The sequence below is a fragment of the Typopeltis vanoorti genome, chromosome 15 (assembly GCF_054136105.1).
Source record: "Typopeltis vanoorti isolate ZY-2024b chromosome 15, IOZ_Tvanoo_1.0, whole genome shotgun sequence".
Classification (NCBI taxonomy): Eukaryota; Metazoa; Arthropoda; class Arachnida; order Uropygi; family Thelyphonidae; genus Typopeltis; species Typopeltis vanoorti.
The window spans coordinates 115,986,004-116,007,545 of NC_143563.1; the positions used below are offsets into that span (position 1 = coordinate 115,986,004).

Genomic DNA, 21,542 nt, shown 5'->3' on the forward strand with positions numbered 1-21,542 from the left:
TTTGTCTTTTTTGTTTTTCAGTCACCCCTATTATGTCGATCTGGTACTTATCTAATTCCTCAGCGAGCTCCATTTCTTTGCCTTTCAGGCTTCTTATGCTGATAATTTCGATCTTTAACTCTGTTGATGTTGAGTTGGGGGTGTGATTTCAGATTTGTTCCAGTAGCTGACCTTTTGCTGTTCGCCCTGGTTCCCTGGCGAAAACAACAGGGGCCTTGTTTAACCGGGCGACATCCCAGCCAGCATGAAATTTTGTCATGTTGTACCATCATTTTGTATATTGGTTTAAGCCAATAAGAATACAATTTGGTCGGCTAAATCCGAAATTGCCAGCCCATCCTCGTTCATTCAGTATCCAGGTAGATACCAAACAGGGTGCACCACGAGAAGATGAGGACTGGACATTAGGTAAGAAGCCTGGTCGGTTCTTTACATTCCTTTAAAGGCTATGTGGAGGTCTCCTCTCAGTTATATAGCTTTGACCCTTAAGCACCCCAAGACCAAAATATAAGATCTACTAATACTGCAGCCCAGACAGATAATAAATTAATTTGGAGGAAAACTGTTGTTTCCTCCAAATAAAAGGAGGAATACTGTGTGAAAAAGTTACTCACAGAAGTGAGTAACTTTTTCACACACTATTATCATAATATCCTATACTTAAGACTATTCAATATATCATAATGATGAAATATAGAAACAGACAAAAAAATAAGTTAAGCTGGTGTGGTGATGTGCTAGCTGAATAAATTTATAGGGAGTAAGAGAGAAACTGGCCAAAAAACACTAAACAGACCATATGTTGGCAGCTTACTTAAGCTGCCATCATATGGTCCAAATCCAATCAAATGCCTCAGAAATATCAAGAGAGCAACTACTTGAAATTCAACAAAGTTTTCCACAGCAACCGATTAAAGGTGAATGACATCCCTGTTGATCAATTATTGTGAAATCCATACTGATGATCATTATGTTGAGATGATTCAGAGTTGCATAGAAGACAATTATGAATATTTTTCTATTACTTTATAAAGAAACAAAATGAGTGTAAGTAAAAGAGAGTAAGCAGATCAGAAAGATTTAATGCCCTTCATAAGAATGGGTGGAATATGGGCTATTTTTCAAACAGAAGGATCGATATTAGTGGTACAGGGGGTGCAACATAGAACACAAATTAACTCTTGGAACATAAACATCCAGTAAAACTAGAGAAATGCTATCAGAACAGACCTGGAAACATTTTGGTATCCAGTTTGGATAAGATTCTTCTGATCACTTTCTGGTTTAAAATCAAAGGAGGAACTAAATGTTATGTGTTTGGAATGACAGGAAGGCAACTGCCAAGATCAACTATGATAGAGGGAAAAGTAAGAAGCTAAGAAAATAGCTTTTCCTGTGAATAACAGTGCAATGGAACCATCCAAGTGTAAAAGAGGGAGCAGCATAGCTGGAGAAGATTCATGGCAAACAGCTGTAGCAAAAGACCAGAAAGTATGATTGCTATTTGAACAAGATGCAAGTTTCCCACAATTAGTCCTTTTAATGTGTTGACAGTATGCTTAAAGTTATTTTGGACACTAGTCTAAAGAGAAAAGAAAGATGGAAATTTCCATTAAAGATATGTCCAGTTCTTTTGATATGCAGCCTTGGCACACTTCTTGAAGAACCAAGGCTTAAATAACAAATAAGAATTAAAGTGAAATGGAGGAATTATTTCTGTGATATGTTTAATGAAAATATTGAGATCACAAGAATGAAAACAATAATCCAACCAATGAAATGCTATACAGAAACCATGAAGATCATCCCATTTAGCATTTTTACACTGTCAGACAATAATGATTGTGTTGCTGCATGGAATGGAAGAAGATATTTCCTCTAGACTGCGGTCTGAATTACCTAGAGGACAGACATCTACAATGAACTTAGAAGGATCAGTGTTGAAGAAGAGATCTAAAGTGTTTGGAAAGTGGTTAGGGTTAACTTGTTATTTTAGTAGGTATATGAACGGTGTGTAAGATCATCGATGATAGCAAATGTCACAGCATCTTTGCTTGTGCAATTGGGAAAAGGAAAGACTGTTAGGAAAGCTTGAATGGAGAAAATCAACGTTTAAAGAAAATAAACTAAAAAAGTTCACAATGATTAGAGGAGCATCGCCAGAGTGACAGAGTCAACAAATGAATCTGTATATCAGAGCGAACATATGCACAAAATACCACCTTTGGAGATGAAAAGAGTCAATGAGAATGTAATTAGGAAAACTGAGGTGAGGATTGCTTATAGAAGCTGAAATTTGGTACTTTTCTCTTAAGAAAAGTAGGTATGGTATTGCAGACTAGAGATAAAAATTAACCTTGTTGAGGGCTGAAACAGATGAAAGAATACTGTGAAGAACTGTACAACAGAGTGGATAAAGAAAATTTGGAGGAGCCCTCTCACCACAAAAATTTCAATTTTGCAACCTCCTTCACTTAGGCATGAAGCTGAAAGAGCAGTTAAGCAGCTTGACAGCAATAAGGCACCAAATAGATGGAAAAAATAGATAGCAACTTATGGATGTGAGATTTAGAACCTAAAGAAGTCAAATAAGAAAAGGATGGCTGTTTTTGAGATGTGGTGTTACAGAAGGTTGTTGAGGATATCATATACTGAAAGGCATAAAAATAGATGGGTGTTAAAAAAGATCAATAAAATTTTAAGGATCATTAAGGATATTGACAGAAGAAAGTTAAAATATTTTGGACACATTGAAAGGACTTCTCAAAATAGTAAGAAAAGGTAAAGTTGCTGAAAAGTAGGAAGAGGTAGACTGTCAATGAGATAGATGGTGTGTGGAGTGATTGACTTCAGAATTAAAGCCTCCAGAAAAGCATACAACAGGACTACATAGCGAGAATTAGTGTGGCAAATCACCAAGCATTGGAGTAGCCATGTGGCATCTATGGATGTCCACTGAACAGATGATGATGAGGCTAAAACAAAGACCACATATGCATTTGTAAAGTGAATCTGGAAGACTTTGGGAAATGCTTTTATTCTATTTAATCTATATATAATCTATTTCTCTCTGGCTGACTTTTCATAGTTTTAAGTTGAGTTGAAATTAGACATGGAATATTCTTACAAAAGTATTATGGATTTCTTACAAAAGTGATAAACAGAGAGAATTTCACCCAACCTTTCTGCAACGTGTGGCTTAGGATGCTCCTTCCACACACCACTAACTGGACTCCCTTCAGGCATACCTAGCAGAACAGTGGCAATAAGATTATTTGCTAGCTGGCTTGGAAGCCTCTCAAAGTGTTACCCATTAGGTTCACTCCAGTATATTATCCAGCAGCCAGTCAGCAGAATAACTTTCACTCCATAATGTCTTACAATTCTGAAAGAAATGGGGAGAAAGGAAGTGGGACTTTGCTCTGGAATTCATTAAGATTTCTGGCCACTTCAAGCTTCTAATAAACAAAGTGGTTGTATTCAAACAGACATTTCAACTTATTTACCACCCAGTGATGTCTTTCAGAACTTTGACCTTTTTTTCTGAGGAGTGACCTTTTTTCATCCCACTGTTTTCAACATTAGCTCATTCCTAGATAATTTCTTCAAGGTCAACTGTCTAATGCGTATTGACTGGATCCAGGGCTAATAATATGCAGGAAGAGGATTTGGTTGCTGCATACTTCTTCAAAGTTCAACATTCTCCATGGTGGCCAAAATACCAGTTTCATCAGCATTTTAGACTTTACTATTATTATTATTATTCGTGACACCTCCAAGGAATCCGAAGACTCATTGAGGGAGGACACCCACTGTACAACTCTCCATCTCCACCACTACTGAACCTCTACTACCAATTCTGAGCCTTAGCCCAAGACAGTGTAATCATATACATTCTATTTGGCTATCCTCAGAAGAACATCTTCGGTCTCTTCTGATTCCCCCCCCCCAAAAAAAAAAAAAAAAAAATTTTTGTTAATGAAAAGAAATAATTACAATTATATATAATTTGGAATAAAAATTTAAATTAAATGAGCAAAAGATATGCACTTACATCTTGCTTTGTACGAGGTGCCATTAAGTCTTCCTCATAAACCATATAGTCAGAAAACAAATTTGGTTGTATTAGACTACTAATACTAGGAATATCTCCATAGGTTTTTACATCATTCAAGCTCTTTAATTGAGGCAATTTTCTGTCTATACGAATTGTTGGTAATCCAGCAGGCCTTTTTTCTATATCTAAATTAAAAATACTTCTGCTTAAAACATTTATAACAATCATCATTAAGAGTCTCTCATGCTACCTTAATATAAATCTAGATTACTGAAACTTTGTTATGATTGAGCATTATTCTAGTGAATTTGTTCTTTATAACAATCATAAACAGAAAGAGATATGAAACTTGGCCACAACTAGAGAAAGTGATCATCCATAAATAACATCAGAGAAACAAAACAGATAATTTACTTAGTCACTAATATTTTGCTGGATTTCAAACTAGCATCTTCAGAACACAGATTACAACTGTGATAAAATTCATTGCACTCAAATTATTGTGGAAACAACACAAACTGTACCAAAAAAAGAACTAATGTTCTATTAAGGTGCCTAACCTCCCTTCTAGGGGCTAGATAAAAATGAGTTAATTTAGAGAAATCAAGCTAAACGAAGTCACAAAAAGCCCAACCACATCTTTAACAAATTAATGTACCTATACTTATTGAGTATAAGGCAAAGTGTTTCAGGGCTGATGTTGATTCTAAAAATAGTCTCTTGTATTGATAGAGATTTCTATGTACCACAGTTATCTTGCATAAAAGAGTATTCAGAGCATAGATACGCTTTTACTCTTTAACGCAGTACTTCATATATTCCAGGATATATAAGACGATGAGGCTAATCCTTTTGGGAATGAATGAAGCTTGCTAGCTGGAAGTGCTATTTGAGAGTATCATGCAGATTATATTTAATGAGAACTTTAAGAACAGGATGGAAATGATTTTGTTGGTATCCTGTGTATGTCAAGTGTTCAACATGCATAATTTTATCCATTTTATCAGGGTTGTGGCCAATGACTATAAAAAAATGGGTTGCAAAGATAATTGAGTTCTGAGTTTTTTTTAACTATCCAAACACTATTTGGGTAGCAGTGAAATCTCATGAAAAGTTGAAGCTGAGTTTGTTCAACACGGCATTACAACTACTTAAGCAGCATGTGACAGAAGGACATCAGACTATTAGACCTGATTATAGCGTCAGAGGGAGTTTCAGAAAAATATGCGACTGTTTGGCCTCTGGTTAGGTACAATGATCATGTTATACCGATCTGGGAATTGGCTAAGTGTATAGATATTCCATTTAGAAAAGGTTATATGACAAACTTCAAAGCTGGAAATTATTATTATCTAACACCTCCAGGGAGTCCAAAGACTCATCAAGGGAAGGCACCAGCTCTACAACTCTCCGTCTCCACCACTCTACTAACTGCAACTACCTTCATCTACAACAACACCATCTACCGCTAATCATCATCACTAGTATTTTCACAGACAATCACAAACATCCGTGCCCATGGTGGGATTCAAATCTGCAGCCTTTTGGCTGGAGAGCAGATATGTTAATCACTCGGCCAACCAGGCCGGCAATTATGACCAACTGAGGAGAATACTAGGTTCCACCCCATGATATCAGTTACTGGATGGGAAGGATGTCAACAGCACATGAGAAGTATTTACAAACTACATCAACGATGCAATATTGGAATGTGTCCCTAGAGTTCAAAGAATAAACAGGATGGGAGTGAAATGGATATATTCCATTTTATTAAGCAAGAGATTTCTAAGGGGAAAAAAAGGCGATGTGGAAGGAATATCATAAACACAAGAATGGTGTCAGTTATGAAAATTATAAGGCACATAGTAGAAGAGTTACAGCTGTCGTAAGGAAAGCTAAGTTTCGGCACAAAAGGAAGCTGGCTCTGCAAGTTAAAGAAAACCAAAAGCATTCTATTGTTACGTTACAAGTAAAAGAAAGAATGAAGGTGAAAGAATAACTGTCGTTAATGCAGATGATATGTGGGTGGCAGACACACGAGATGGTTCAAGTGATCAGTGTCCATTTTACTAAAAACTATCAACCCGGCATTCTTAACATAGAGCTCAATGCTACTGCTACAACGAATGAAGAAACTCGTATGTATGAGGAGGAGGAGGCACTAGAGCTATTCCATGAACTGAATATGAATTCAGCAACAGGAAATGACAGGATATCAGTGCAGATGCTAACACAGTGTTCAACTGAACTGGCTGTAAAATTTCAGTCTCAACATAGGGAAGATTCCAGAGGAATGAAAAGAATGTATGAAAATCCCATTGCACAAGCATGATAAAGACCAATTTATCCTATCGACCTATTAGTATATCTGGAGTGATGGTGAGGATTTGGGAAAATTTGGTAATAACTTGCATACAGAAATAGGCTGATAGAGAATGTATACTTTGAAGTGAACAGCATGGGTATACCAAGTTGCTCACATATGTCTATCCCTTCCTCTTTTTCCAGGAACTTTACCTTCTATTACTGTTTTGAGGAATCCTCCTGCCTTTCTTTCAATGGGTCTAAAATATTTCAGCTTTCTACTATCCATATTTTTAATTAACCTTAAAGTTGCTCACATTTTATAATATCACGGCTGAGTTAGACAAGGGGAATGGATACATTATGATACTTTTGACTTTGCTAAAGCATCATTATCAGAGATATGGGTTTATAAATTACTAGTTTGGATAAGAGGATGCCTGAATGACAGATATCAAAAAGTGGTATATGGGGATGTAAGTCTGCAAAAAATTAGGATGACCAGTGATGTATTCCAAGGATCCATCCCTGGTACACTGTTATTCATCCATCTATTCACTGGACATCAGATGCTGTATGGTCACTCCATTCCTCACTGATACGTCACACCAGTCCTTTGCCAGGTGGTTCTGTTTGCCCTTCTGGAAACTTCAACTCACTGAAGATCAGTCACTTTAAACATACCATCCATCCATCCATCTTATTGACAGTCTATCCCTTTCTCTTTTTCCAGGAGCTTTACCTTCTATTACTGTTTTGAGAAGTCCTCCGTCCTTTCTTTCAATGAGTCTAATATATTTCAGCTTTTTACTATCCATATCTTTAATTAACCTTAAAGTTCTGCTATTCTTTTCTGGCACCCATTTGTTTGTCCGCATTTCAGTATACCATACCCCTCAACATCCTTCTGTAACGCTACATCTCAAAAGCAGCTATCCTTTTCCTATTAGACTTCTTTAGGTTCCAAGTTTTACATCCACAAGTTGCTGTTGGAAAAGCAACTGCCTCCAGAATCCTCAACTTTGTTTCTGTGAAGATAGATTCATACTCTTTCAGATTTTAGAGACAGGTCTCTGACTGTTGTTTTAGCCATTCCTAATCTTCTTCTGATGATGTCTTCTGAACAACAATTCTTCACATTAATAATGGAACTCGTGCACTCGAATTCGGCCGACTTCCTCAATTCTTTCTCCATTAAGATGCATTTGATTTTGTTTCTCGGGAACTTCTCTGTCTTTTTTTTTATATATATATATGTTGGGCCCATAATGAGAGGTTGGCTCAACCTATAGTACTTTAGTACCATATATGGGTAGTGGGATGGGAAAGGAGAAACTTGTTGACATTTGATTTAAAAGCCTGTATATTGTATTCCTTACGAAATACATCGGGGGAAGACTGTTCCACAGTACTGTAGTAGCAGAGATGAGAGAGGAGGGAAAAGAAACTGTTCTGTGCATTTCAAGATGTACTGTGAAAGGATGTTGGGCGGTGGCTGTATGTGTTCTAATAGGCATGGTACAGAGTGGGAAAATTATTGATGCTCTTTCAGATGAACATTTTCCATGAAAATATTTACAGAATATACAAATTACAGAGACTAAACATCTATGTGAAAGTAGGGGGATTTGAGTTGGTAAGAGATGGATCATTTATCAGACTAATTGCTCTCTTCTGTATTGAGTCAAGCATTTTGAGGGAGCTTTTAGGAGCCCCACTCCAAATGTGAGAACAGTATTCGATAGCTGGGCAAATTTATGATTTGTATAAGGTTAACACGTTCACTGCCAACTACGAGTATACTTGTAGTTGGTATGAGCCTCACAAGACAACTACAAATATACTCGTATGTCAATTACTGACCTCCTAGGCCAAGCACGAGTTAACCCTTAGTATAAACATGTTAATTTGGACTCTTGCCTTGTGAATAAAGTGGAGACATGTCTGGGGGCTTGCTAGAAGGAAAATAATTTCAGCAAAAAAAGTATAGTATATTATAAGAGGTATTGTTGCATAAACTGTGCATTTATTAATGCAAATAAAACAATTTTTGAAGTTTTTTCAACATTTTAATATACATATATTTATATACGATATATATATATAATTCACAAGTCTGGATTTTCCCATGTGCTGCAACTTAAATATCAACTTAACATGTGGCACCCTGTCAAATGCCTTCGCTAAGTCTAAGAAAATTGCAGTATATGCCTTTCCCTCATCTAATGTTCTTGTAACTTTATTATAAAAGGCTAGCATATTGCTAAAACAAGAGCGCCCTTTCACAAATCCATGTTGACTCTCACAGATAACATTACCCTCATCTGCCCAATGCTGTATACGGTCCCTCACTACTTTCTCCAAGATCTTAACAACTACTGATGACACACAGACTGGCCTATAATTAGACACTTCCAGTCTGTTACCACCCTTATGCAATGGCACTATCTTACCTCCCTTCCATTCCCTGGGCACCTTTGCCGAAGCCAGACATTTATTGAAAAGCCAGGTTAAAAGCACGATCAGTTCCCTGGCACATTCTCTCAAAACTCGTGGTGAAATACCATCCAGTCCCACAGCTTTACTGACATCCAGAGTACTCAGTATCTGAAACACACTCTCCTCCTGTACCTCTAAACCTCGAACCAGCCCTATCTCTCTAGAATTAAAACCGACTCCTCCAGGATGAAATACTCCAATAAAGTGTTCATTGAACAATTCCACTATGTCCTCTGCATGAGTCACTCTATTCCCATTTTTATCCCACAATATCATTCTTCCACAGTCATTTCTCATCCTACTGGCCACATGGCTAAAAAATTCCCTAGGATTTTCTTTGGATCTTAGGGCCAATCTCCTCTCATATTCCAGTTTCGCTTTCCTTATCACACTAGTCACTCTTCTGGCCAGTGTCTTATATTCTTCATGCATCTTCTCTTCACCTGTCTCCTTATATCTCTTCCATAGCCTCTTTTTCGCATGCAATTCCTGTTTAATATTGTTTGTCATCCACTTTACTCCAAATTGTGTCCTCTTCTTCACTCGTGGTATACAACTTACCATTGCTGATAACAAATATTCTTTCACAATTTCCCACGCACTAATGATATCCCGGCCTTCCAATTCCTCCCTCCATGAAACTTCCCGAAGTTGACATCTAAGACTATTATAATCACCTGCATTATAATTCCACATAAGTTCCCCATCTCTTTGATACTCCTGCATGTCTATTCATTTTCCAAGTCAAAACCATATGGTCACTCTCTCCAAATGGTGGGAGAGATGTCATCTCAGTTATTATCAACTCTTCTGATGCTATAACCAAATCCAAAACTCTTGAACCTCTTGTTCCCTCTGTTACATGTTGCCTAAGACATCTGTCTCTCAAGAATTCTAGAAATTCCATTCCCCTATTGCTACATGCATCTTCCTCTCTCTTCAATTTATACTGCTGTAGTTAAAATCTCCCATAACAATCATTCTTCTTGCACTTGCCAAACTTAGCTGTCTAAACATCTCCTGGTCCCCATCCTCCGTGCTCCTGGGTCTATAGCAACACCCTACTAAATAGCCTGTCTTGCCTACCTCTACCTCACACCATACGCTCTCAAAATCATTTGTCTCACTTCCTTCCAAAGCCTCCACTCTTAGAGGACATAGGTCATCACTTATCATAAGCAGTACCCCACCACCACACTTTCCCCTCCTATCCTGACGAAAAATGCTATACCCAAAGACTTCTATTCCTGTTGTTATATCCCCTTCTGTCAACAACGTCTCAGTGATCGCAATAATTTTTGGCCAGGTTGATGCTATCTGCGCCACTAATTCTTCTCCCTTATTCCGGATACTCCTGGCATTAGTATAAAGCATATAAATGCCATTGTTTCTATACCCAGCATTATCCCTTCTAGACTCCACTGGGCTCAGTGTTACCTGACATCGTCTCCCTTCTCCCAAGTATCCATTCTCACAAGAGGCCACCCCTGCTATCATCCTCCCTGGGACACACTGAGTCGTTCAGAACAGCAATCTCTCCAGATGCTTACGTCCTTTCTCATTCAAATGTAAGCGGCTCTCACATACAATTCCTCTCTTTCCTCAAAGGCACTCCAAACATCCACATATACTAGTCCTCTCTTGTCACACATTCTCGATATTATGCCATTCAATATCACGGCTCTTCTGCTCAGCTCATCAGTATCATACCTAGGCAACAAGCACACTATTTTTCCTCTCTCTGTCTTCTTCCATACAGCCTCAAGCAAAAATCTCACATCTCTTGCTGCCCGACTTACATTACCACTCAAGTCAATCGTTCCTACCATCACAATCATCTCATCCACCCTTTCACCTCTCTTAATTGCCAAAGCCACCCTTTCTATTGTTCCTCCTGGCAAACACTCCTCACGCATCCTATCTTGAACACCACGGATCATTGAGTCGCCATACATTATACCTCTTACCATTCCCTCTCTCCTATTGTTTCCATTCTCTCCTCTTCTTTCATTCCCATAGGTCTTTCTCATTCCCTCTCCTCTACTGCTATTCTCTCTCTTCTAGCATTCCCACACCTCTCTCTCTCTCCTACTGTTTCCATTCTCTCCTCCTCTAGCACTCCCATACATCTCTCTCATTCCCTCTCTCCTACTGTTTCCATTTTCTCCACTTCTAGCACTTCCATATCCCTCTCTCATTCTATCTCTCGTACTGTTTCCATCCTCTTGTCTTCTAGCATTTCCATACCTCTCTCTCATTCCATGTCTCCTACCGTTTCCATTCTCGCCTCTTCTAGCCTTTCCATATCTCTCTCTCATTCTGTTTCTCCTACTGTTTCCATCCTCTCGTCTGCTAGCATTCACATACTTCTCTCTCATTCCCTCTCCTCTACTGTTTCCATTCTCTCCTCTTCTAGCACCCCCATACCTCTCACTCATACTCCCTAAACTCTCTCTCTCTCTCTCTCTCTCCTACTCTGATTTGCCTTGCATTTATCTCTTCCATTCTCCTAATCCTATCTTTCATACTTCTGCTCTCATTCACAAGACATTCCACCTCCTCTTTCAGCTCATCTATCTCCCTCTGCAGGTCAGTCACTCTTAATCTAAATTCACTCTCCCAAACAAAACCATCTCCTAAACTTTCACAGTCACTCACACCTTCTACACTATCAACTATTATTTTCTCATTCATATATATCTTTTTTTCATTCTCTCCTATTACACTACTTGTCTTCCGACATTCATTCCCCGTTCCTGGAGCAACAAAGTCGGATATCGATATTTCTAATGCACTTATTTCCTCCAACTGCCTGCATTTTGCGCCCATACGCTCTCTGCTCTCTTTCACAAGCCACATACATGCCACAAGTACTGCATGCCACAAAGTCCCTTATGATATTGCTTATAATTGAGTTCTTAAATGATGGAGGACTTGGCGATACGCCACTTGCGACTGCTGCTGAATCCGCCATCACTACTTACTGCCGAGTAGCGTAATCTTTAATAATTATTCAATTAATAAATTCCGTTAAATAAATAAGAAAAAAAAAAATACAAACAATTACAAGCAAAAAAACATTTAAGTACTAAATATAATTAAATAAAATGAAATATAACTAAATACAGTAATGAAAATTTAGCTTCGTTTTGTCTCCCACCGTTATTATGCATTCGATTCCGACGGTAACCAAAATATATTATATCGCAACAGCAACTAACTTCCAAAAAACAACCACTGAAGTACATTCGTATTCAGAGAAACAATTTGGCACTCAAAAACGTAGAAAAATGGGGAAAAAAACGGATTATTCACCGATTAAAAAATCACTTTCTTCTGCACAGCTCAAATTCACCGCCACATGCTACGGCGACGCTAGCGCCACTCACTCTACTATGTGTAGGGGAAATCTTTCAGAACTTAGCTAGAGAGAGACCAGAACAACAGGTCATCCCTGGAAGATGAATAAAGGTGTGGTTAGTAGGGGTATGAGGACTAGATTTATTTGCTTGGAGAGTTGTGAATTAGTGGAATGGGTTGCCAGAGCCAGTTGAGTGCTTTGTCTGTTAATGGGTTCAAGGAGAAGTATGATAGACTGTGTGGATAGACTGGGTCTCCCATGATGAGTCTTTGGACTCCATGGAGGTGCCTGTATAATAATAATAATATATATATACAGTAAAACCCCTTTTTTACACTTTTAGGACTGATGGAAAAAAGTGTAAATAGCAGGAAATGTAAAAAAAACAATTAAAAAAAGGCTAAAAGATGACTTACTGCTTGTATGTGAGTCTACATACTAGATTACAAAATTTAATAACTGGAAATAAATGAATTTACAATTACTTACATTTATCTATTTAAAAAAATCTTTAATTGTTGATTGTTTTTGCTTTTCGTTTTTTTTTTTTTTTTTGACATAGCACCAGATTGCTTTGCATTGAGTTCAATGCTTGACCTGTTTTTTACTATCGTGTTCAAAGTGGATACGGAGAGTTCAAGATCTTTTGCTAAATGCACACGTGTTCCAGCATGCAAATCTACACGTCGTAGAATTGCCATCTTTTCTTCCACCGAAATACATTTTCGGTCTTTTTTCTCAATGTTACTAACACGGATAATCCACCACCGCAACTTTCACACACTAAATTACGTAGCAGAAATTCTGCGATCTCAATTCGTACTTGTGATTGAAAAATCACGCTATCGCTCATCACTACTGCAAGCGTGCAGGTCACTGTGATGGCAGAAATGAAACTACAGCCAATAGCAACGCCATCTGGGAACAGAAATGTGCAAATTTCCGCAGAAATCGATTCAAAAATCAGTATTGCCACCCGAGAAAAAAACACAAAGCACGGGAAATAATATCTACATCAAGTTGTTAATGGCGGGAAAACAATATATCGTAAGAATAGGCCTTAAGACGGGACCAACGGAAAATCACGTAAATGGCAGAAAAACTTAAATTGCGGGAACGTAAGAAAGGGGTTTTACTGTATATAATGAACCTGCTCTGTCAAGTCAAAGGAAACAGTTGTTTTTAAATTATACCTTAAAAATAAAGTCTCTTCCAGAACATCAAATGCGATTAGTATTTTTTCTCTACACTCAATATTACATGTCAGACTGTCATATGTCCCTTTAGTGTACATAAAAAAGAGAGTATGTGAGATGTTGGCATAAATGTTGACAACATTATTTACCAGCACTGAACCTTACAAATTCCTCCATGGCAGGTCTCATGCACTCTAAAGCCTCTTGCTATATCAACTATAGAATTCTCATACTGCTCTACCTTCAATTGTTTAATACTTAAAATTCAAGAAATGAGAACTCTATTCGTTATGCTGCTGTGTTTCCTGTCCTTAACATATTCAATCAAATCCTACTCAAATTGCAATAATTATACAGCAGAGTTACATGCCATTCCTAGCATGCACTTCAGCAACATAAAAAGGAACAGCTACAAAAATGTATGATTTATACAGATTCATAGTTCCTTGCAGGTTAGCTCCTCTCTTTTTGTACAATCCACATCCAGTGCTTTGTAACGATCTACAACTTTATTCTACAAAATTATTTTGTACAACAAATATCAAATTAATTTTGATATTTGATTGTGCTGGATTCCAAGCCACATTGGAATTTAGGGAAATGAGACTGCAGCTGCTAGATCAGCTCACACTTATTCCACATACTGTTCGACAGTCCCATATACAAACTACAGATGGTTTATAAGATGAAAGCTAATTAATTCTCGTAGACGGGCTTATACGTTGGTTATGCATTATTAAAACACTTAAGGAATAGAACAACATAGTTAAGGATATAAATTAAATTAAACTTTAATAAATATTTTCCGATATTTCGGCAACGTCACATTGCCATTTTCTAAAGGAACTTACAAAAAAGTTACGTGCACGTAGGCACTACAACACAGAAACTGGGAATGAAGAGATGAAGCTATTGTTCTCCTAACAGTCCTGATGGTGCCCACTAGCGGCTAAGTAAGTGTTCTTGGCCGTTGGGCTGAAGGTCTGTAGATGTAGGCCTCCCAAATTTGGGGCAGTCGCATACAACCAAATTTGTTGAGGTTTGGAGAATTTCTTAGGGCTGAGGCTGATTCCATAAAGAGTCTTTCAAATTTGTATTTGCTACGGTGTATCACTGTAGCTTTCTTCCACCGTATTCTGTGGCGTGTATCCAGGGCATGGTCCGCAAGCCCAGAATGACTGTATTTGTGAAAACGGATGTAGTCCTTGTGTTCCGAAATTCTGATGTTCGCTGTCCTGCCTGTTTGGCCAAAGTAAGACAGTTTACAACTGCAAGGGACCTGGTAAACACCAGGTAGGTCTAGGGGAAGTGATTGGTCTTTAGTGGAGCGGATAAGGGATGCCAATTTTCTGTAAGGTTTGTAACAGGAGGTCAGGTCATGTTTTTTTAAGATTTTGGTAATCTTTTCCGAGGTGCCTCGGATGTAGGGAATGGTGATGGATTTAGAGTAATCCTTGTTGTGGGGGGGGGGGATCTGTGGTTTGTAGGTTCTAATATTTTTTGGCTTTTTTGGGGGGGGTAGCCATTGGCTGAGAAAGTGTTGAGGATGTGATTTAGTTCTGTGTTTAGGGCCACATCGTTTGAACAGATTAGTTTAGCCCTGTTGTATAGTGTTTTCACTACTCCATATTGTTGTGAGGGGGGGGGAATTGTTGGTGAATGTATCTGCCTGTATGGGTGGGTTTTCTGTAAACTGAGAAAACCAAGGATCCATTAGGCTGGCGGGTGACTAGTGTGTCTAGGAAAGGGAGGCTGTTGTTTTCCTCTTTTTCCAGAGTGAATTTGATTCTGGGGTGTTGGTTGTTTAAGTGTGTTAAGAAGGAAAGAAGTGTTTCAGAGCCATGTGGCCAAATAGCAAACACATCATCAACGTAGCGAAGCCATATGGAATATGGGATAGCGAAAGCTAATTAAATTACCCAATGGCAGGAAGCACTAACAAACAAATAACACAAGATTAAGCATTGGCAATCAAGTCAACATAGAAACAGAAGAGAGAAAGTTCTTCTTGATATGCTGCACATGGTCGCAGTCACCTCACATGTTCTTATTTACAGAGGACCCACCTATGTGCAAAAAATGCAATACGCATTTCACCATTTGTCATATTCTGGTGGAGTGCCACTTCACACAAGAGAGAAATTAGTGTAGTTGATTTGATATGATATTTGTTGTCCTTGTGCCAATATAAATTATATTAATAAACTATAAATTAATTAAATTTATTAAATTAATAAACTATAAATCGACCACCCAAACAACCCATCTTCAATTTTGCTGATATTAAGTTTGTTGCAGTAGTTGACTTTTGACTGTTTTTACTGGTTCCTTGAAAAAAACAGCAAAGATTTGTTAAACTGGGTAACACCCCAATCAGTATAACATTCCACTGCTTTGTACTATTCTTTTCTTTTGGTTTCAGCCAATGCAGAATACAATTTTCTGCCTAAATCAGGAAATGGTAGTTCATCCTCATTTGTCCAGTTTTCAGGTGAATACCTAATAATGGGATTCACTGCAAGAGGGTGAGGATATGATATTAGTTGTGAAGCTCTGTTCAGTTCTCTGCATTCCTCTAAATAGTTAGAGGAATGCAGAGAACTAAACATTTCCTAATAAAAATTAAAGATACCAAGAAATTATATACTTGGTTTAATCCTTTATCCAAGTGTAAGCAAACAAGTTTGCACCTGAACTATTTTCAGGAATGGGACAACTCGTATATAGAGGCTTATGACTTCACTTCACTTGTCTTAGTATCCAATAATGCAAAGCACAAATCCTTACGGGTATGTATAATGCTATGCATTATGGAAAGGATCACTACCCAGACCAGTTTCAACCTTTATTGAGGTCTCGTCAGTGAGAGCCAGACCAGGAGGTGATTGGTTAAATGCCATGGTTGAAGTAAAGCAGAAGTCATATTTTTTCATATACAAGTTCCCAAAAGGTGTCACAACTTTTTATTAAAATACTCTGGATTAGAGATAATTGTTGGAAGTTTTTCCACTTGATTATAGTAATAATTAAAGATACCAAGAAATTGTATACTTGGTTTAATCCTTTATCCAAGTGTAAGCAAGCAAGATTCTGCCTGAACTATTTTCAGGACTGGGGCAATCATATATAGAAGTTTATGACTTCACTTCACTTGCCTTACTATCTCCCTATTCCTGAAAATAGTTCAGGTGCAAACTTGTTTGCTTATGCTTGGATAAAGGATTAAACCAAGTATATAATTTCTTGGTATCTTTAATTTATACTATAACCAAGTGGAAAAACTTCAACTCATTTCCTAATATAAAAAATTATAAAATTAAAATGCTTCTGAATTGTCACAAATATTTCAGGAAATGAACATCATTTTTAAAAAATAAATTTACTGTCTCAAAATTTAATGAATTCATTTATTTATACCTGTTTGTACAACAGCATGTGCTGGTTTCATATCTGACGTGACGGTTTTATAATGCTCTGCAACATCAGAAGAAATATTTTTTTGCTCATCCTTCCAGCCATATTTCCCATGATGCCCTAAATGGAAACAAAAAGGGAAGAAAATCTGTAAAGTATTCAGATTCCGCACGTTAAACTTTTCATGGATTGTAAACTTGATTACTTTTTTGAAAATACAAAAATGGATAAAAGATTAGCCTGCTGAAATAGTGGAGCAGAGAAGAGATGCCAATTTATTAAGTGGTTTGTGACTTGTTGTGTGGTCATTTTTTTTACAATTCTAAACCTAGGATTAGGTTTAATCCTCTAAATCCTAGGATTCTAAACCAAACAGACTACACAGGTAAGCTTGCCTCTTTACTTCAGATCGGTCTACCTACCTCCCTACTGAATATGATCTGGCGTGTTGAGGCTTAAGTAATGTGAAGACATCATGTCGGAGGTTTAATGGAATATTGTCAGCGCTGGGAAAGGATTAAAACTAATTTTAATGCTTCCAATATTTTGCCTCCGTCACTGAGACATCTTCAAGAATTATAATTAACTTTTGTAACAAGACACTCAAATACAATACAGTACTAAGTGAAAGACATAGGTGACTCCAAAGTCCTATCTAGGTGGTGCACTCTCTATTATCATTTGGAGATGGCCTAGGATGTAATGTGGAATAATTAAAGTTTCACAAATTTTGGGAAGCTTTACAACCGTATTTATTTAAATTCAGTTGATTTCTGAGTGCATAGCAGATTTTAAAAACAGTCTTTCTATGTTGAATTTACTATGGTGGAGCATGGTGGTTTTTCTCTAAGAGATCCTGTGGGTTAAAACATGGTCTGCAAGGCCAGATTGACTATAGTATAGTAGTATAATAAATTTAGTTTAATCCTTTATCCAAGTGTGAGCAAACAAAGTTTGCGCCTGAAAGTATCTTCAGGACTGGGTTAAGGTGGTACACACCAGGGCAACTCGTTGCAAAGGTAGAGCAAGCTACCAACACTCCTATCTCAGTATCTCCTATTATGCAAAACACATCTCCTTGCGGATATGTCTAATGTTATGCATTAAGGGAAGGGCCACTACCCAGACTAGTTTCGACCTTTATTGAGGTCTCTTCAGTGGGAGCCAGGCCCAAGTGGAGATATCAGGCAGAAGCATTAGCAGGTCATCTCTACCTATAGGAATTGCCAATTGGTGTGCCACCCTTTTTTAATAATTTACTCTGGATTTAGAGAAAGATGTTGAAAGTTTATTTTTCACTTGGTTAGAGTATAATAAATTTAGTTTAATCCTTTATCCAAGTGTGAGCAAACAAAGTTTGCGCCTGAAAGTATCTTCAGGACTGGGTTAAGGTGGTACACACCAGGGCAACTCATTGCAAAGGTGGAGCAAGCTACCAACACTCCTATCTCAGTATCTCCTATAATGCAAAACACATCTCCTTGCGGATATGTCTAATGTTATGCATTAAGGGAAGGGCCACTACCCAGACTAGTTTCGACCTTTATTGAGGTCGAATGGGAGTTCATGTCTCTCATCATCGGCCTTTGGAGAATAAAGCATGCTGAGGGTCCGCGAACAGTAAGAGAGGAGAATAATGAAAGATAGAGTATGACAGTAGGAGGTAAAAGAGGCCTCAGTCAACCTGTTTAGCCTGTTTTGAGAACAATAATTTCAGTTAGAACTTTTTTTTTTTTTTTTTTTTTTTTTTTTTTAAATTACATAAAAATCAAAGGACTTAAGGTCCAGTCAGTTGAACTGAAAGGAAACAAAATAAGGAACTTGCAAACCTGGTACCACTGGGACTTAGAATGGGGTAGAAGACTGGCCCGGGAGATGCCGCTCACAAGGAGCAGCACCGCCTCGCAGTAAGCCTTCGCAGCCCGGGTTCTCAGATCTACCCCCCTTATTTGGAGTAAAGGAAACCATGCCAGCGAAAGCTTTGTGGCGAGGAAGAACAGAGTGGTTGTTACTTTTCCTAGGGAGAGTTAGGTGGAGTTTTGGAGATACTAAAGAAATATACAGGGCTTGATGCGTCCCTGTATAAGAAAGCATATTTTCGGTGGTTTGCAGTATTTGTTCACAAATTTAAAGTCGCCTAGTAGATGTCTCTCTTGCGCAAGAAATTTAGGAAGGTAAAAAAAGAAACCTTTACTTATTCCTGCGTACATTAAATTTGCGTCCCGTACCTGGGATTTTTTCCGTACCTTCCAGATGTGATACTTTAAGACGTTAATTAAAAAAATGGCGAATTTTTGGGTCTTGTTCACTGGTGGCGGGAATTGCAGGTATATGACCTCTTCTAGTGATAGCATCGGGATTCCCAGTGCTGTGCTCAGTCTTTGCCAGACGCATTGGGCTGGTGGGCAAAAATAAAAGAAATGCTCCACCGTTTCCACGCCCCGGCAGACATCACAAAAGGGATCGCACGGACTGGGTACATATCTAGATTTAACCTGTTTCACCGGGAGCCGCCCATAAGCTATTCGCCAGGCCAGATCCCGATGAAAAGGCTGTCCCCAGCTATTCTTGATGTTTTTAAAGAGCATTTCATTGTTTGTCCCGAGGTTTGGTGTATCACGCCTGGAGAGTTGGAAGAAATCCCAGTATACTGCTTTCGGTTTGTGTGTGAGGATTTCTGTTCCTTTGTCTCTAAGTGCTGTGAGTGATTTTACTCGTGTGCGGTACCACTTGGGCACAACCCTTGCACGGGGTCCAGCATAGTCCGTGGTTCCAAAGAGGGGGAGGAAAAGTCCTATAAAATATCTAATTAGGAGGCCTGAAATATGGTTTGAGTTTAAGGCCTTCCGTACGGTTTTGAATGTATTTGCATAAAGCAAGCTTTTGAGATCAGGCAGAGCGTACCCCCCTTCTTCATGTTTTAGTTGCAGGTATTGTTTTTTAACCTCATGTTTTTTTTCATTCCAGAAGAAATCTATGAGTTTTTTGGTTAATTGGTTTTCTTGTAGCAGTGTGATGCCTGTGATATTGATTGTGTGCATCAGCATTGGGGTAATGATTGTTTTTATCACTGTGGCTCTGCCATAAAAGGAGAAAAAGGTCGGTTTGAATAGACTTATCTTTTCCGTACTTATTTCCTGTAATTTTTTTAACTGGTAAAGCTAGCGACTCAGAAAAGGGAACTCCTAGTATTGTTAGCGGCTGCATATGCAGCGTTAAACCGTAGGGAAATCCGGTGTTATGGAAATTTCCAAAATTTTTGATTTTGGTTTTTTGTGCATTAACACGGAGACCACTGACTATGCTGAAGTTTTGCAGTATGTCAAGATAGATGCATATAGACTCAGAGTCTCTGAGTGTGGCCACTACATCATCTGCATATGCTACTATTTTGCACTGTTTGGAAACTTGGGGCAGTGGAATACCATTAATTGCAGGGGTGTTCTCTATTTTTTTGATGAGGGGTTCTAATGCTAGGGAAAAGAGAAGGGGGCTTAGTGGGCAGCCTTGCCTAACCCCTCTCTTTATACGGATTGGTTCTGTCAGAAACCCATTAATAGACAGTTGTGTCGAGGCCTCCGCGTACATATGTTTAATTGTACGGCGAAGTCTCGGGCCTATGCCCACTTTTTTTAGGGTGTCCTGTAAGTACGTGTGGCTGACGCTGTCGAACGCTTTTTCCAGGTCGGTGGAGAGAAGTGCCAGGGGGTATTTTTTTTCCTTGGCCAGTCTGATTAGGTCTCTTAGCAGGAAGAGATTAAATTCCATAGATCTACCTGGGATTCCATAGACCTGTGAACTTGTTATTATGTTTTCTATTCCGCCCTTAATGCGTGTACAGATAATTTTTGCGAAAAGTTTATAGTCTAGGTTAGTTAAGGAGATGGGACGCCAGTTATTTGACAAAGTCCGATCTAGGTCTTTTTTGGGGATAAAGATTGTATAGCTCTTAGCAAATTCCTCGGGGATGTTTCCCGAAGTGAGGAATTCGTTAAAGATCTTTACTAGTGCTGGCAGTACAAGGTCCCAGATAGATCTATAGAATTCTATCCCCAGTCCGTCTGGCCCTGGGGTCTTTTTTGTCTTCATCGTTTTGCACATGGCTTTTATTTCAGCTGGAGTTATCGGCCTGTCATGCAGGGCGCTAAGATGCTCGGGAAAACGTTTGACGTCCCACTCACTGAAGTCATCCGTGCCCTGCTGGTCAGCGAAGATGCCGAGATACTGCTGGTGAAAGTGACGGAGTATTTCATGGGTTGAATTTAGAATCTGGCCTTTCTCCTCGATCCGGTAAATCGTTCTTTCATCGTTTGCTGCCACCCGTTGTTGATTGTAGAATGCGGCGGAGGGTGTTTCCAAATTTCTGAGATAGAGTCTCGTGCAAAAGTCGAGGTCATCGACTCTACTCTGCCGCTCTTGCTGCAGCTCTATTTCTACCTGTCTGATAAGATGTCCGCAGGGAACTCCGCTCCGTTCGCTTGACCGGTACCAGCCGAGTTCCCTGTAGAGATCCCTCAGCCGTTTACGTTGTTGGTAGACCCTTTCGCGCCCACATTTTTGAAACAGTTCCTTAGCCTGCCACTTAAAGTGCAGCCAGTTTTCCCAGTCCCAGTTGATGTTTGTCCATTCATCACAGAGTTTCTGTAGCTGGTCGCTAAAAAGACTGGGAAAGGTAGGAGGAAGCCTCCAAGGACCTCTGGCTGTTTCCATA

General features: G+C 38.7%; 1 protein-coding gene across 1 annotated transcript in view; it reads right to left on the minus strand.

The window, feature by feature from the left end:
• LOC150099093 (EF-hand domain-containing family member B-like) overlaps positions 1-16,926 on the minus strand; it is a 41,497-nt gene extending 24,571 nt beyond the window's left edge. The window contains exons 1-2 of the mRNA XM_090405463.1: positions 16,835-16,926; positions 4,055-4,242 (exon numbers count right to left, since the gene is read on the minus strand). Of these exons, the coding sequence (XP_090261589.1) occupies positions 4,055-4,242; positions 16,835-16,865 (219 nt within the window). The 5' untranslated portion in view covers positions 16,866-16,926. The remainder of the gene's footprint in view (positions 1-4,054; positions 4,243-16,834) is intronic.
• Positions 16,927-21,542: the final 4,616 nt, after the last annotated feature.